This window comes from Chiloscyllium punctatum, chromosome 14 (genome assembly GCF_047496795.1).
Source record: "Chiloscyllium punctatum isolate Juve2018m chromosome 14, sChiPun1.3, whole genome shotgun sequence".
Lineage (NCBI taxonomy): Eukaryota > Metazoa > Chordata > Chondrichthyes > Orectolobiformes > Hemiscylliidae > Chiloscyllium > Chiloscyllium punctatum.
Window position 1 is genome coordinate 5,159,358 of NC_092752.1, and position 14,701 is coordinate 5,174,058.

Consider the following 14,701-nt stretch of genomic DNA (forward strand, 5'->3'; position numbering starts at 1 on the left):
CGTTACTCCACCCAGGACTCAATGTCTTGCAAATTTCCTGAATCTACCAGGGCTACTGCACAAATACAAAATGGTGAAAGTGACGGGACAGATTGTTGTTGTGCATGTTCTGTTTCAATGTTATTATATATTCGGATGAAGCAGTGGGCAGTCAGAGTGATGGGACGCTGGTGAGAAGGCTCGAGTTGTTGCTCCATGTTTAAAACACACCTGTTGTCAGCTATGTGGCCGAACCATCACCCGACAAGTTTAAAAAAAAATCTGCAGTCCACATCGAGATATTGAGCGAGGGGCACACAGTTAGAATGGGTCAGGTTTCTCCCTCACATCTACTGCACCTTATTTTTAATCTGGTATGGCGATTATTTGTCTGCAAATGCATCTATTGCTAGAGAGGTGAAAGAAGCCATGGTTTCTTGTTTAACCTCAGAGCTTACTGCTTTCAGAGCCACAGATAGATGAGGCAATTTCTAGTCATCCAATAAGACTCTGGTCTCTATAAAATGATCCCCAAACCCATTAAATGATTTTTATTTTAAGTAATACTGTACTTAATGCTGTAATTACATCTCCTGATGCTCAAATGATTCATATTAAGTTATTTCGACTTCCAAAGTGTCATTCCCTTTAATCGCTGAAGGCAATACATATATTTAGAAAGCAATATTGAAATAATTGATTAACACATTGTAAGGTACACAACATGCACATATTTCATTACTGTTCCTGGAGAAAATTGATGTGAAAATGAAATAACCTTGCAGCATGTTATTTACATAATATAGACGTTTATTTTCATTTTCAGTCCCTCTTTTATTCAGAAGCCAACGGAAAGGTTGAAGTGAACAGACTCATCTGCCAAATGTGAAGATTCTTCTTAATACACATTTGAAATGGTTTGTGTACATTCTTGATTTATTGTTTATCTGAGCTGTGGGTTGCTGGATAGCACTCTATGGGTGAGTTAGAATGTTGTGGCTTCAAGTAACAGTTCAAACATTACAGTACAAAAAGTCTAGGTTTGCACAATAGACCAATACTAAGAGAGTTCCCCACCGTCGGAGGCTCCATACTTACAGAGTGCATGTTGGAAGGTCAGCACTGAGGAACTGCCACAATTCGGAAGATAGGTGCTGAGGGAGTGCCTCTCAGTCGGAGTGTCAGTACTGAGAGAATGCCACACTGTCAGAGGGTCAGTGCTGAGGGAGTGCCACACAGTCAAAGGATTAGTGCTGAAGGAGTGCCACACTGTCAGAGGGTCATGCTAAGGAAGTGCTGCACTGTTGGAGAGTCAGTACTGAGGGAGTGCTGCACTGTCGGAGGGTCAGTACAGGGGGAGGGACACACTGGCAGAAGATCAGTGCTGAGGGAGTGTTGCACTGTTAGAGAGTCAGTACTTAGGGAGTGCCACGCTGTTGGAGGGTCAATACTGAGGGAGTGCTGCACTATTGGAGGGTTAATGCTGTGGGACTGCCATACTCTTGGAGTGTCAGTACTGAGGGAATGCCACACTGTTGGCTGGTCAGTATTGAGGGAATGTTCACTGTCAGAGAGTCAATGCTGAGGGAATGCTGCACTGTCGGAGGATCAGTGCTGAGGGAATGCTGCACTGTCGGAGGATCAGTGCTGAGGGAATGCTGCACTGTCGGAGGATCAGTGCTGAGGGAATGCTGCACTGTCGGAGGATCAGTGCTGAGGGAATGCTGCACTGTCGGAGGATCAGTGCTGAGGGAATGCTGCACTGTCGGAGGATCAGTGCTGAGGGAATGCTGCACTGTCGGAGGATCAGTGCTGAGGGAGTGCTGCACTGTCGGAAGGTCAGTGCTGAGGGAGTTCTGCACTGTCGGAGGGTCAGTGCTGAGGGAATGCTGCACTGTTGGAGGATCAGTACTGAGGCAGTGTCACACTGTTGGACGGTCAATACTGAGGGAGTGCCACGCTGTCAGAGGATCAGTGCTGATGGAGTGCTGCATTTTGGAGGATCAGTGCTAATGGAATGCTGCACTGTTGGAGGGTCAGTACTGATGGAGTGTTCACTATCTGAGGGTCAGTGCTGAAGGAGTGCCACACTGTCGCAGGATCAGTGCTGAGGGAGTGTGCACTGTCAGAGGGGTCAGTGCTGAGGGAGTGTGCACTGTCAGAGGGGTCAGTGCTGAGGGAATGTTGCACTGTCAGAGGGTCAGTATTGATGCAATGCTGCACTGTTGGAGGATCAGTGCTGAGGGACAAAAACAGAAATTGCTGGAGAAACTCAGCAGGTCTGGCATCATCTGTGGAGAGAAATCAGAGTTAACGTGTTGGTTCAGTGAACCTTTTAGAAGGGTCTGATTTCCAGAATCCGCAGTTCTTTGGGGTATTTTTTTTTTGTGTGGTGTTGAGAGAGCGCTGTGGAAACTTCACTCTTTCCAATAGAGCATGAGGGAGCGCTTGGAAACCCCTGCGGCCAATACAGAGTTGTCTCGTAGTGAGCTGGTCAACATTTCATCGTCAAACCACATCATTCAAAATATCGCCACGGTTTGTCTCATATTGCACGGTCAATCCCAAGTTTGTTCACCGCTGGTACAGAACCGTGAGCATGAACACTGCTCCCAGCATCTCGAGCAAACCCTGTCCATCCAGGGTTTCCGTTTCCTGTCACCTCAGTCCCACCCTTCTTTATTCTAACAATGAGCGAATGTAGTGGGTTAGTTTTAAATAGGACTTTATTCAATCGGTATAACTGACGCATAGTCTATGAATAGTTGGTAGTTCAGGCTGTGACCGTCTTCAATGAGGAGCTTCTAACAAAGACCAGGCGACACTCCCGATGCAGCAGGACCCAGTGCATCCTCCGTCCGCCTCTGGCCGCTCAACTCTTGGAAATGCAGGCGCTGTGAGCAACATTGTGAGTTCGCTCTCTCTATAATGGCACCTTGGCCAGTCTCAATTCGATCTGATTCTCTATCTCTGCAGCACTTACTGCTATCGATCTAAAGGTTTAAATAATCCGCTCTCGCTGTACAAATATATATTACATTCCGGAAATTTGCCACCTCCTGAGTTACCTTTAGCAACATCCGTGTGATTGAAACTACATTCGGACATCTCCTAGTCTGTTGCAAGTCAATCCTTTAACCTTATTAGTCTGGCGAGGATGGAGCACTCGGGAATGTTCGTATTGATACAAAGTTAAAAATCACACAACGCCAGGTTATAGTCCAACAGGTTTATTTGGAAGCACCAGCTTTTGGAGCACTGCTCCTTCAGCAGGTGGAGTATATGATCGATCTCATTCTTCACAACCACCTGATGAAGGAGCAGGGGCTCTGAAAGCTAGTGCTTCCAAATAAACCTGTTGGACTCTAACCTGGTGTTGTGTGGTTTTTAACTTTGTACACCCCAGTCCAACACCAGCATCTCCAAATGATATTGATAAAGGCAGTGAGTTATTGTCTGCAGACCCCACCGCTCCACATTTTAAAATGGGATCTCTCTGGGATACTGATATCAACTCGAGAATATCTGCGGCTCCTCCCCCCGCCCCCCCCCCCCCCCCCAAGTACTAAACGCTGATCCTTTTGTGCAAGTTTCGCGTTTTAAAAGATTGAAACTGGAAAAGGGAGGGTTGGATGGTGCGTAAATTTTTGCACCAAGTTTCCTTTTCACGGGGTGCTTTGTTTGAAAGTCCCCAGGCATTTGAAATCGTCTTTTCCCCCAGGATAAAGTCAGAATTCCCTGATGAAGGGCTTTTGCCCGAAACGTCGATTTTTCCTGCTCCTCGGATGCTGCCTGACCCTCCTGTGCTTTTCCAGCACCACTCTAATCTACAGTCAGAATGGATCAGTCCGAAATTCCTGGTGTGCGTTAACCCCAAAAGCGGACGTGGGAGCTGCAGATTTGTCAGAAAGGGATTTTAAACATTCCGAGTGTGGGTGGGTGCTGATGTGGGAGGAAAGTGTCCAACGTGACCAATCGGCCCGTCACGTCAATACTGTGCCTTTGTCATGACCCAAGAAACTGGAGGTCTCAAACAAAACCGGAAGTTGCCGGAAAAGTTCGGCGGGACGGGCAGCATCTGGGCAGAGAAATCCGAGTTAAAGTTTCGGGTCCGGTGACCCTTCCTCAGCTCCGAGTGCAGCAATTTCTCTGTGTGTTTCTGGTTTATACAGCATCCACGGGCTCCTGCGGGTTTTAACTGCAGATCAGAATTGGGGTCTGGCGTTCGGAAACAAACACAGAAAGTGCTGGAGAAACTCAGCAGATCAGGCGGCAGCCGTGCAGAGAGGGGAACAGAGTTCACGTTCAGAGTCCGGTTGGGAGCAACTATCACAGGGAACGAAAGATAACTGTGTCCTGGTCTGCACAGACGCTGCCCGCCCTGTGCGAACTGTCCAATCACTCCCACGGTCTCGCAATTGTAACAGGGAGCGTTACTTGTCTTTCTGTGCTCGGAGCTGTATAAAGAATACAATTGGAACCACCTGTATATAATATATGCCCTTAATGTTTATATATTGGTGATACAGCTTTTGATAATTACAGGAAATATTTACTACAAGTAAATGAACTAAGTAGTAATTTTATCTTGCATTTTGAATGAATGAAGATGGAATTTCTAAAAAAAAATAACAGGGAGCGTCCAACTCACTGGCTGGATTTTAAACGTCCTTCGAGTCAGAGATTTACAGCACAGATACAGGCCCTTCGGCCCACTGAGTCTGTGCCAGTCAAATACTGGATTAGTGGTGCTGGAAGAGCACAGCAGTTCAGGCAGCATCCAAGGAGCAGCGAAATCGACGTTTCGGGCAAAAGCCCTTCATCAGGAATATCCGAAACGTCGATTTCGCTGCTCGTTGGATGCTGCCTGAACTGCTGTGCTCTTCCAGCACCACTAATCCAGTATTTGGTTTTCAGCATCTGCAGTCATTGTTTTTAGCCAGTCAAATACTACCCCCTCACTATTCCAACCCCTTTCCCAGCACTTGGCCCCATAGCCCTGTACACCTTGACATTACAAGTGCACATCTAAACCCTTCTTCAATGTGATGGGGGTTCCTGCCTCTCCCACCCTCACAGACAGTGAGTTCCAGATCTCCCCCCCCCCCCCCCCCCGGGTGAGAAAGGGTTTCCTCACATCCCCTCGAAACCTCCTGCCCTTTCCCTTCAATGTATTCCCCCCCCCCCCCCCCCGGTCATTCCACCAGCGGGAGGGGGCTTTCTCTGTCCCTCATCATTGTACACATTTCAATCAGGTGACCCCCCCCTCCACTTTGTTCCAACGAAAACAACTCCAGTCACCCTTCATCACGGTAGGCGCTATATCAATGCAAATCCCGTTCTTCCTTTCAAAGTCCCACAAAGTTGTACTTTTCCCCCCTAAATGTATTCCAAACGCACGGAGCCCTGAGCAGACAAGCTGACGGGGTTGTTGTGTGCTGCTGGCGGTGCCCGGACACTGAGACACTTTCTCTGTCCCTCTGCAGGGAATGCTGTCATTCCTGGGGCGGCTCAGGGACGGCCGGGATTTGAACCTGTGGCTGTTGACGTGACGCCGTGCGGAGGGCGAGCGGACCGTCGCCAAATGCTGTGCCTGCACTTGTCGGTGGCCGGGCCCCGGGGATCTGCGGCGAACTGGGCTCTCCCTGCCCGCGACACCGGCGAGAGAACCGCGGCGGCGGGAGTGAGCAGCGCAGAGCCGGCGGAGCGCCCGGAAACTCCCGGCGCGGACCGGGAGCCAGCGCCCATGAGGAGAGAGGGAGATTCTCGCCGGAGTAACGCCGGCGGAGCGGGAACTCGGGCGGGAGAGCGCGGCGAGTCCCCCGCCGAATTTTCCGGCTACGAGACCGCTGTGGGCTCGGATATTTACGAGAGTTTTAGCGACAGCGACGGCGGCAAAGTCGGATCCTGTGGAGCGCAGCCGGGGCGTAAGGTCGGCGGAGCCCGGCTGGAGGGAAACTCAGGCGGAGGGGAGAGCGAGTGCACCGAAATTTGGGCGGATTTGGCGGCGGCAGGCAGCGACGAGCTGCATTTTATAACCACCCACCAGATCCAGCTGTACGAACTGGACCATGACGGCGACTGCGAGTTTGCGCTGGGATCTTCCTGTGCGCTGGCGGAGAGCAGCGCCGCTTATTCCTTCCTGGACAGCAGCTCCCTGGAGAGCGACGCCTCGGAGGAAGGCTCGCTCACCCCTCAGGCTCCGGCTTCCGCCGAAGAAGCGCCGGCGGCTCCGGGCGCAGCGCCGGGGCAGGAATCGGCGGCAGATGAAGGTGCCCGGCGGGAGGGCACCGGTGGGGGGCACGTCCACCTGTCGATCCGGGCCAGCTCCCGGGCGGTGGGCGAGACCCGCGGCGAGCAGCGGGAAGCTTGCGCCGGTGCGGCGGGCGGGCGAGAGGGAGGTCGGCGCGGAAACTCGGGCGCACGGGGAGCGGAGGCTGAGCTCGGCGCTGCCGACCCGAGCCGCTGCAGCTCCAGCGCAGTGAGTGAGCCGGACGAAGCGGATAAGGAAGTTCGCAGTCTGACCGCCCGGAGTTTCCGCAGCCTGGCGTGTTTGGGCGATGATTATCTGGACACTTACTGCTCCGGTAATAGATCAACCGATTTGTCATCACTGTCAGAGGGAAGTATCGGGTGTAGCCGCTGGGCACAGTATGTGGATGCCCACTGCCGCAAATCAATGGGCAAGACAGATTGCGGCGAATTTCCTGCAGAGACAGCAAACGGCAGCGTTAGCGCACCCAGGGAGGACACCAGGAGTCCAGAGGGAGGTCCCGGGGAACTACCCCCGGAGGGAGAGGGGCCACAACCCGTCAGCGCACCCCAGGAAAACTCGGCGGAGCGCTCCGGCGGCAGCGAAGGGCGAAGCGGAGAAGCGGCGCAACTGGGCTCCAGGGTCGTCACGTCCAGGGAGACCGTGCAGCTCAGCTCCGAGCCAGAGGGACAGCGGCAGCCCCCGGGAGGGTCGGGTTCCGCCGATGGCCTGAGGGACACGGCGGCGGGGGCCGGCGGCCGGGAACGGCGCAGGAGCGGCGCGGAGATGGCGAAGCCGCAGCGCAAGTCGAAGCTGGCGTCCAGCCTCCTGCAGAACATCATCTGGAAGCGGATGCAGTTCGAGCAGGAGCTCCGTATGGAGAGGGGCGAGATCAGTGACACCACGTCCCCGGGCCGCAGCTCCAACAGCCCCCCGGGCCCGGAGCTAGGCCATTCGGCCCGCAGCGGCCTGTTCCCGAGCCAGCGCAGCGCTTTCCGGGCCTGGCCTGACGCCGGCGCCAACTCCGCCCGAGCGGGCCAGAGCATCCGAGCGGAAATCGCCCAGAGCCCGGGCAGAGACACCAAGATGTCCCACCTGTTCGTGCCCGGGATCCAGCGGGCACCGCCTGGCACCGAGCCCAGGAAAGCCTCCCCCCAACCTCCCCGGGGCCGCCTGCCCCCTCCCAAAGGGGCAGCGGAGGGAGAGAGCGCCGCCGTCCGCTCGCCAGAAATCCGCATCAAGGTGCGGAGCCGCCGGAGCCCGGGACCGGGACCGGGGGCGGTTCCTGAGGTCCGGTGCCAGCCGCTGATGGTGGCGGAGGCTGGCCACGAGGAAGGGGGCAGGACCAGGGCTCAGCACTTTACCGTCCGGGACATCCGCGACAACATCCAGAGGCTCCAGGCTCCACTTCACCGGGTCCGGGACGTCCGCAAACTCCTCAAGAGCTCCTACCACATCGTTACTGTGCACGGTGGCACCGTATCCCGGGAGGAGAGGGTCCCACCGCCCCCGGCCCTCGCCAGCAGCCCCTCCGTACCCATTGTCATCAAGTGCCAGGCAGTCAGTAAGAAGCAGCTCCCCAGCAACTGGAAGTCTGGTGCCTGGGCCAGTGGTGGTGGTGGGAGCCTGGAGAACGCCGTTAACGACACCGCTTTGCCGCAAGCGGCGAGCCCCGGGTCCCCAGACACCGCAATGATCACCGGCTCCAGGTCGGTGCCCAGGGCCAGCCTCCCGGTCACCGGTGCCGGGAGATCAGCAGCGAGCCCTCCCGCCACCGGAGGAGCAGCCCCAGGACCGGACAAGGCACTCGGTGCCAGCTGCCAGGCCGAGGCGAATAAGCGGTTGGCGCTGGAGAAGTTGACGGCGGCCGTGAAGAGTATGGAGCAGCTTTACGTCTTCGACCGAAACGAATGGAAGCGCAAGAGCGAGGCGGTTCCCGGTACTGGAGCCCTGGCCGGGAGTCACGTCCTGTCCCTGATCGCCAGCGAGGAGGCATCGGGCTTCGACCGGGAGGCACCGGCGGCCACTCAGGCTCCCGATCCCACTCGCAAAACCGAACCCTCCACTACTGCCGGTATCCCCAAGACCCCCGGAGCCGCCGCCAAGTGCACAGTCCCACAGCTCTTCACCGTGGCACCGGTGAGCCAAGCCCCCACCAGGAGAGAGTTCAAACCGGCAGCCACCGTCCGATCCCCGCCGGTGCAGCCTGAAGTGCGCTCGGTGCGGGCCCCCCACCGCCCGTCGCTGGAGGAGAGCGAGAAAGCAGCGCAAAATGTGGCAGACGCCCGGAGCGGCCCTCCGGCAGAGTTTGAGAACTACCTGACCATCCCGATCAAGCAGCCTCCTGCCCCCGAGCCTCCCGCCACCTACTCTGCCACCCCCAGACACCTACACAGCCCGAGCCCCAAACAGCAACGGGAACCGTCTCCCGCCACCATCTACCACCAGCCTCCATCCCAGAAGCTCAACTCCAGCCCTGCCCTGGCGGTGCAGCCCCCAGAGCTGATCGGTCACGCCAAGTTGGTGGAGAGTCCCCCGGTACCGTGTTTCCCGGGCCCGCACACACAGCGCAAGATGTTGCTGGACCCCACCACCGGGCAGTACTACCTGGTCGACACGCCCCTCCAACCAGCTCGCAAGCGGCTGTATGACCCGGAGACCGGGCAGTATGTGGATGTGCCCATTCCTCAGCAGCCCCTGGCACCAATATCTGTGCCCATGTCTCCCATTGCAATCAACCCTGGTGCCTATGGTACCACCTACATGCTGTACCCGGGATTTCTGCCCACGCCCGCTGTGCTGCCCCCTCTACAGAGCCAGCTGGCCCGGGCCGACAGCGAGTGCAATGAGACTGTGAAGCCCCCCAGTGCGATCAGCCAGCCTGGCGAAGCCCAATACATGGAAAGTCCTTATTACTTCCCCACTGGCAAGTCCATGAATCCCACACACACCGTGACCTCTCAGCACATCACCAGAGCCAGCAAAGGCTTCCCAGAAGGTAAACCAGTCATCAGCATCACCTCCCAACCTGGGCCGAGGATCATAGCTCCTCCATCCTTTGACGGAACCACCATGAGTTTTATCGTGGAGCACAGATGAACAGTCCTGGATCACTGTGTGTGAGTACATACCTTCACCGGGAATCAGCACTGCCCCAGGTTTAACCATGCAGACATAGCAAAAACCTCAAAACCCCAGCATTTTGTTTAACACGTGTTAATGAGTGGGGTTAATAATACAAAGAAAAACTGTTGATGCTGGAAGTAGGGTGCATGAGTAGGAAGGGGTTGGAGGGATATGGGCCGGGTGCTGTCAGGTGGGACTGGATTGGGTCGGGATATCTGGTCGGCATGGACGGGTTGGACCAAAGAGACTGTTTCCATGCTGTACATCTCTATGACTTTAGAGAGTGTGGCGCTGGAAAAGCACAGCAGGTCAGGCAGCATCCCAGGAGCAGGAGAATCGACGTTTCGGGCATAACCCCTTCATCAGGAATCATGATGAATCCCCTGCTCCTCGGATGTTGCCTGACCTGCTGTGCTTTTCCAGCACCACACTCTGGACTCTGATCTCCAGCATCTGCAAGCCTCACTTTCTCCCTGCAGATTCTGGAAATCTGAAACAGGAATGTCTGGGGAAACTCAGCAGGTCTGGCAGCATCTGTGGGAGAGAGAGAGAGAGAGAGACAGAGTTTTAACATTTCCAATTCAGTGACCCTTCATCAGAATCCTGCTCTCCCTCCCTGCCAGACCCGCTGACCTTTGTCAGCAGTTTCTGTTTTAGTTTTTATAGTTATCGGGTTAGTAATCCAGAGGGTTGTTCAAATGATCTGAATATTGAGTGCCTGTCCCACCTTGGCAGTTGGGGAGTTTAAATTTGTTTATATGATTGAGTAAATAAGGAATAAGGACCGTAAAATACCAGGTTGTGGCAGGAGTCCATCTGGTTCAGTCATGTCCTTTAGGGAGGGAAATTTGCAGTCTTCACCTGGTCTGGCCTACATATGACTCCAAACCCACACCAATGTGTTGACTCTAATTGCCCTCTGAAATGGCTGGGCAAGCCACTTGAGGCAGTTCGGTATGAGCAATTAATACAGCAATACTCAGGTCCCATGAATGAATAAAAAAAACACTTCATTCAATGAGAATATCTTATACTGTTAAATATTTTAGGTAGGAAAATGAATAGATCATCGAACCCCTTGAGCCCCTTCAATTCTCTGTTCAATTAAATCACAACTGACCTCTATCTCAACTCCCCCAACCTGTCCTGCTTCTGTATCCTTGGTACCCTCATTATATATTAATCCACAGATCTTTGCTCAGAAAATTTTCAATTTGCCCCGAGGGTGAGGGGAAAGGGTTTCAGATTTCCAATCTCTGAAAAGAATGCTTTTGGGATGGCCCTCCCTCTAAACTATCCCTCCAGAGAAAACAGTTCCCTCACTATCAACCAGATCTAACTCTTCAATCATTATGTGGAGGAGCCAGTGTTGGACTGGGGTGGACAAAGTCAGAAGTCACACAACGCCAGGTTGTAGCCCAACAGGTTTATCTGAAATCACAAGCTTTCAAAATGTAACCGCTTCGCCTGATGAAGGGGGAATGCTCCAAGAGCCTGTGAGTTCAAATAAATCTGTCAGACTATAACCTGGCGTCGTGTGACTTCTGAATTTCTTCAGTCATTACAATTGGATCATTCCTAATGAATCATCCTTGAGAAAGTGCAATATATTTTACAAGGAATATACAGTTGTATCTGATAGTGACAATATTAGTTGACATATTCAGACTCCCTCCTTATGGATGGGGAAACAGCTGCCTATTTTATTGTTCTCATTAACTTGTTTCCTAGTTGCCCCTCTTGTTTATGAAACTGTATCTTTTTGCTCGTGCACAGTTCCGCTGATGTTTTCCAATACAGAACAGCAATGAACTAGTCTTCATTTGTGGACCTTGTCAGTGACACTAATTTCAAATGCTGTAACTGGGCACAATGTCAGATTGAAGCTGTCATCTGATACCCACCTGCACTGGCACTCTCGCTCAGTGCTATTGTTAGTTGGGTGCTGAGACAGGTGTCCAGTGAGCATTTACTTTCAAGGGACAAATTGGAGCTCAATTGCATAACCTCGGACCCTGATGCAATTTTGAGGTAAAGGTGAGTGGACAGTGTGACATTGCTTATTTATACTGGCAATGTGCAGGCTGACCAACACTCCTCAAAGCTGAGGGCTGCTGCGAAAGAGAACAGTGAAAGCAGAGTTCCCTCTAAGCCATGTACGAAACCTGAAGGTGCCCACAACGGTGCCCCACAAGTCAGACACTTGAAATTTTCACTCAAAAAGACCTAAAAGGCCTTGCACCTAAACAAATCGCCCACACACTCCAAAAGGAAACTAGAGGTCACAAAATAATTTTAAACTTTATCTTTGGGAGACTAGCAAGATCAGGAACCAATTTTGTCTGATAACCTGGCACCGAATGCCATATTCACAGCCTGAAAGTACCAACCCCAATAACAGCAGCCACTGACTGTCTGCAGGCGGCTGGTTTCACACCTGTATGTCAAACTAGGCTCAGTCATTGCAGGTGATGCCGTTTTAGCGCTGAAGCATTGCAACCACTGAGCCAACGTGCTATCCCTTTGCTCAATTTTCCCATCCATTATCAAAATATGGTTGGATAGTGGGAGGTCAGCTTTCTACCAGTAAGGGTGGGAGCAGGAAGTTTGCTCTCCCTGAAGGTGAAATGGGGGAGATTTATAGCATTCCCCAGAATCATACCCCTGGATATGACTGAAATGACTGCAGACATTCTCACCTGTATATATGTGAGCTGAATATCTTAAATCACTGATAATGTTGCTGCTTTGCCTTTAGCGCATCATCCCTCTGTCACAGATTGGAAGTGAATGAGGGTAAGGATCTGGGGGTGAGTGTGAGGGGAGGTTCTGGCGGTGAATGTGAGGGGAGGATCTGGGGGTGAGTGTGAGGGAGTGGTGGTGAGATACAGGGTAGGACAGTAGCATGGAAAAATGGGTGAAGAAGAGACCTTTCCTTTTATTCATTGGATGTGAACATCACTGACTAAGCCAGCATTTATTGCTCATCCTAGTCCCAGTTAAGAGCCAACTGCATTGCTATGGGTCTGAAGACACATGTCGGCCAGACCAGATTTCCTTCCCTAAAGGGGATTAGTGAATCAGATTTTTTTCCCAACAATCAACGACAGTTTTATCATTAGACTCTGAATTCAATTTTTTAAAAATTCAAACTTAACCATCTGCCATGGCAGGGTTTGAACACAGGTCCTCAGAACACGACCTGGGTCTCTGGCATAACAGTCTAGCAATCCTACCAATAGACCATCCATTCAGGCAGGCCACCAGCAAACTGAATTTAGAAGTTTTAGACTATTTTTCTTAAAAGAAAACTCATCCTTGCTTTTGCTGGGTTAATGGTTTAATGGTTTTTTTCTTCGCCTGTTGTAAAACCTCACAATATAAACAAACTTTCATTAACACTCCACCAGTCTGCTTTCTGGCACATACTGGCTTACAGCCATTATTCAAAAAGATTGACCTTAGTTACTTTTCACAGCAAAAAAAAGACTACCATTCATCACAAACCTTTCATGATAGTAACAAGAAAGTAAAGGTTTAAGAGAAGTAAATAAATAGAGAGATTTCAGGGTTTTTAAACTGGGTAGTTTAAGTTTGTAATTTCACACCCTGAAAGTGGCAACAGTACCAACCCCAGTAACAGCAAACACTGACTGTCTGCAGGCGGCTGGTTTCACACCTGAAAATCAAACTAGGCTCTGTTTGAAGCCATCACTGAAGCAGATTCCTAACTTCCTTTGAAGTGGGGTTCAGCTGTTTCCAAAACATAACACCATCAATGGAACAAACTATCCTCAGGATCTTCATAGTAATGATTATCAAACAGTATCTGAAACTGAGATACATGAGTGAATACGAGGACAAATTGCCACAAACTTGACCAAAGTGCTATACTTTAAGGAGTGTGTTAAAGGAGGAGGGAGAATTGGAGAGGTTTAGAGAGAATTCTGGACCTTAGGGTTCAGGCAGCACATGGCCATCACTGGTAGGGTATTAAAATGGGGGAACGTTCAAGAGTTCAGAAATTTAAGATTGCAAATATCTTGGAGGGTGGTGGGGTTGCAGACGGCAATGCTAAAGAGTGGCCCAGCATCCTGCGATGATTTGAAAACAAGGATGAGAGGTTTTCGTTTAAGACATTGCTTAAATGGGAGCCTCTCTCGTTCAGCAAGCTGAGTGATGATGGGTGGGCAAGACCTGGTGCAATTAAGCACAAAGATAGCAGAGTTTTGGATGACCTTAAGTTTACAGAGGATGGAATGTGTGAGACCAGCCAGGAGTGTTTGGAATAGTCAAGTCAGGAGTGACCAAGGAATGAATGAGGATTTCAGCAGCAGATAAGCTGAAGCAGGGGTGGAGTTCATGTAGTGGAAATGAACAAAGGTGGTATTAGTGATGACATGAATATATGAGGAATTGCAAACATCCAACCATTGCACAGATGTCACAATACTTTGGTGAACAATCTTTGCATAGCATTAGAAAGTATAATCTTCAAGCTATCATCTAGCGAGTCTGAAAACATGCTGTTTTATAAAGGCAGGAATGTTGTACCAGGAGACACACAATGTATTATCTGTAGGTAGCACATTGCTCTTGGCCACTAATGATCTAGAATGACAGGAGCTTTGTTGCAGGAAGCAAGATAGACATGATGCATAAAAAGTAAAATTCTTTGGCGCTAAAAACGTGAAAGGTAAACTAGAAATACAGGCAACACCAAGCATCTGCAGAGTGGATATTTCAGGACACTGAGCTTAGTCTGAATTGGGCAGAGTTGAGAGCTAACAATTTCTAAACAAACACAGACTCAATGTTACAATGGTTAAAATGACCTGTCCGAAGATAACAACTTCTGAAAGAAATGGCTGGTCTTTTAGTAATTTTCTTCCATTTGTCAGCGGTTTTAGAGCAGTAACGTCTGAAATGTGAAACTTGCAAAACTTCTATATTTATAACTACTAGATTAATGCAGTTTCATCTGAATTATTTGGCTGTATAGTCATGGTTCTGTTTGTACTAAGATGACTTATTTTTCCCATTAATGGTGCATCATAGAAAATATCAGAGAGTGTTTTGTTTGTAACTAATTTAAGATGGTGGCGTTTACTATAAATGATCTAAAGAGAGAGTCAAAGTTGGGCTGTTGTGTTGCTAGAAATAGCTCCAAGCTGCATGCCCTATCTAATGTTAAGTACTTTAGCAGTTGTGCCAAGAAGCCAGTTGCTGATATTCAAAACAAAGTTGTTGATCACCATGTCATAAATACGAAATATTTACAGCACAGAAACAGGCCATTCAGCCCATCATGTTGGTGTTTATGTCCCACAAGAATGTCCTGCT

General features: G+C 50.8%; 1 protein-coding gene across 2 annotated transcripts in view; it reads left to right on the forward strand.

Annotated features, from left to right (window-relative positions):
- The first annotated feature begins 2,642 nt into the window (after positions 1-2,642).
- The window catches only part of LOC140485568 (uncharacterized protein C4orf54-like), a 30,938-nt gene continuing 18,879 nt past the window's right edge, over positions 2,643-14,701 (forward strand). The window contains exons 1-2 of one of the 2 annotated variants that reach the window (XM_072583809.1): positions 2,643-2,887; positions 5,466-9,351. In XM_072583809.1, the coding sequence (XP_072439910.1) occupies positions 5,564-9,331 (3,768 nt within the window). In that variant the 5' untranslated portion in view covers positions 2,643-2,887; positions 5,466-5,563 and the 3' untranslated portion in view covers positions 9,332-9,351. Of the gene's footprint in view, positions 2,888-5,250; positions 5,292-5,465; positions 9,352-14,701 lie in introns of those variants that run through there. The other variant, XM_072583810.1, reaches the window with a different exon arrangement.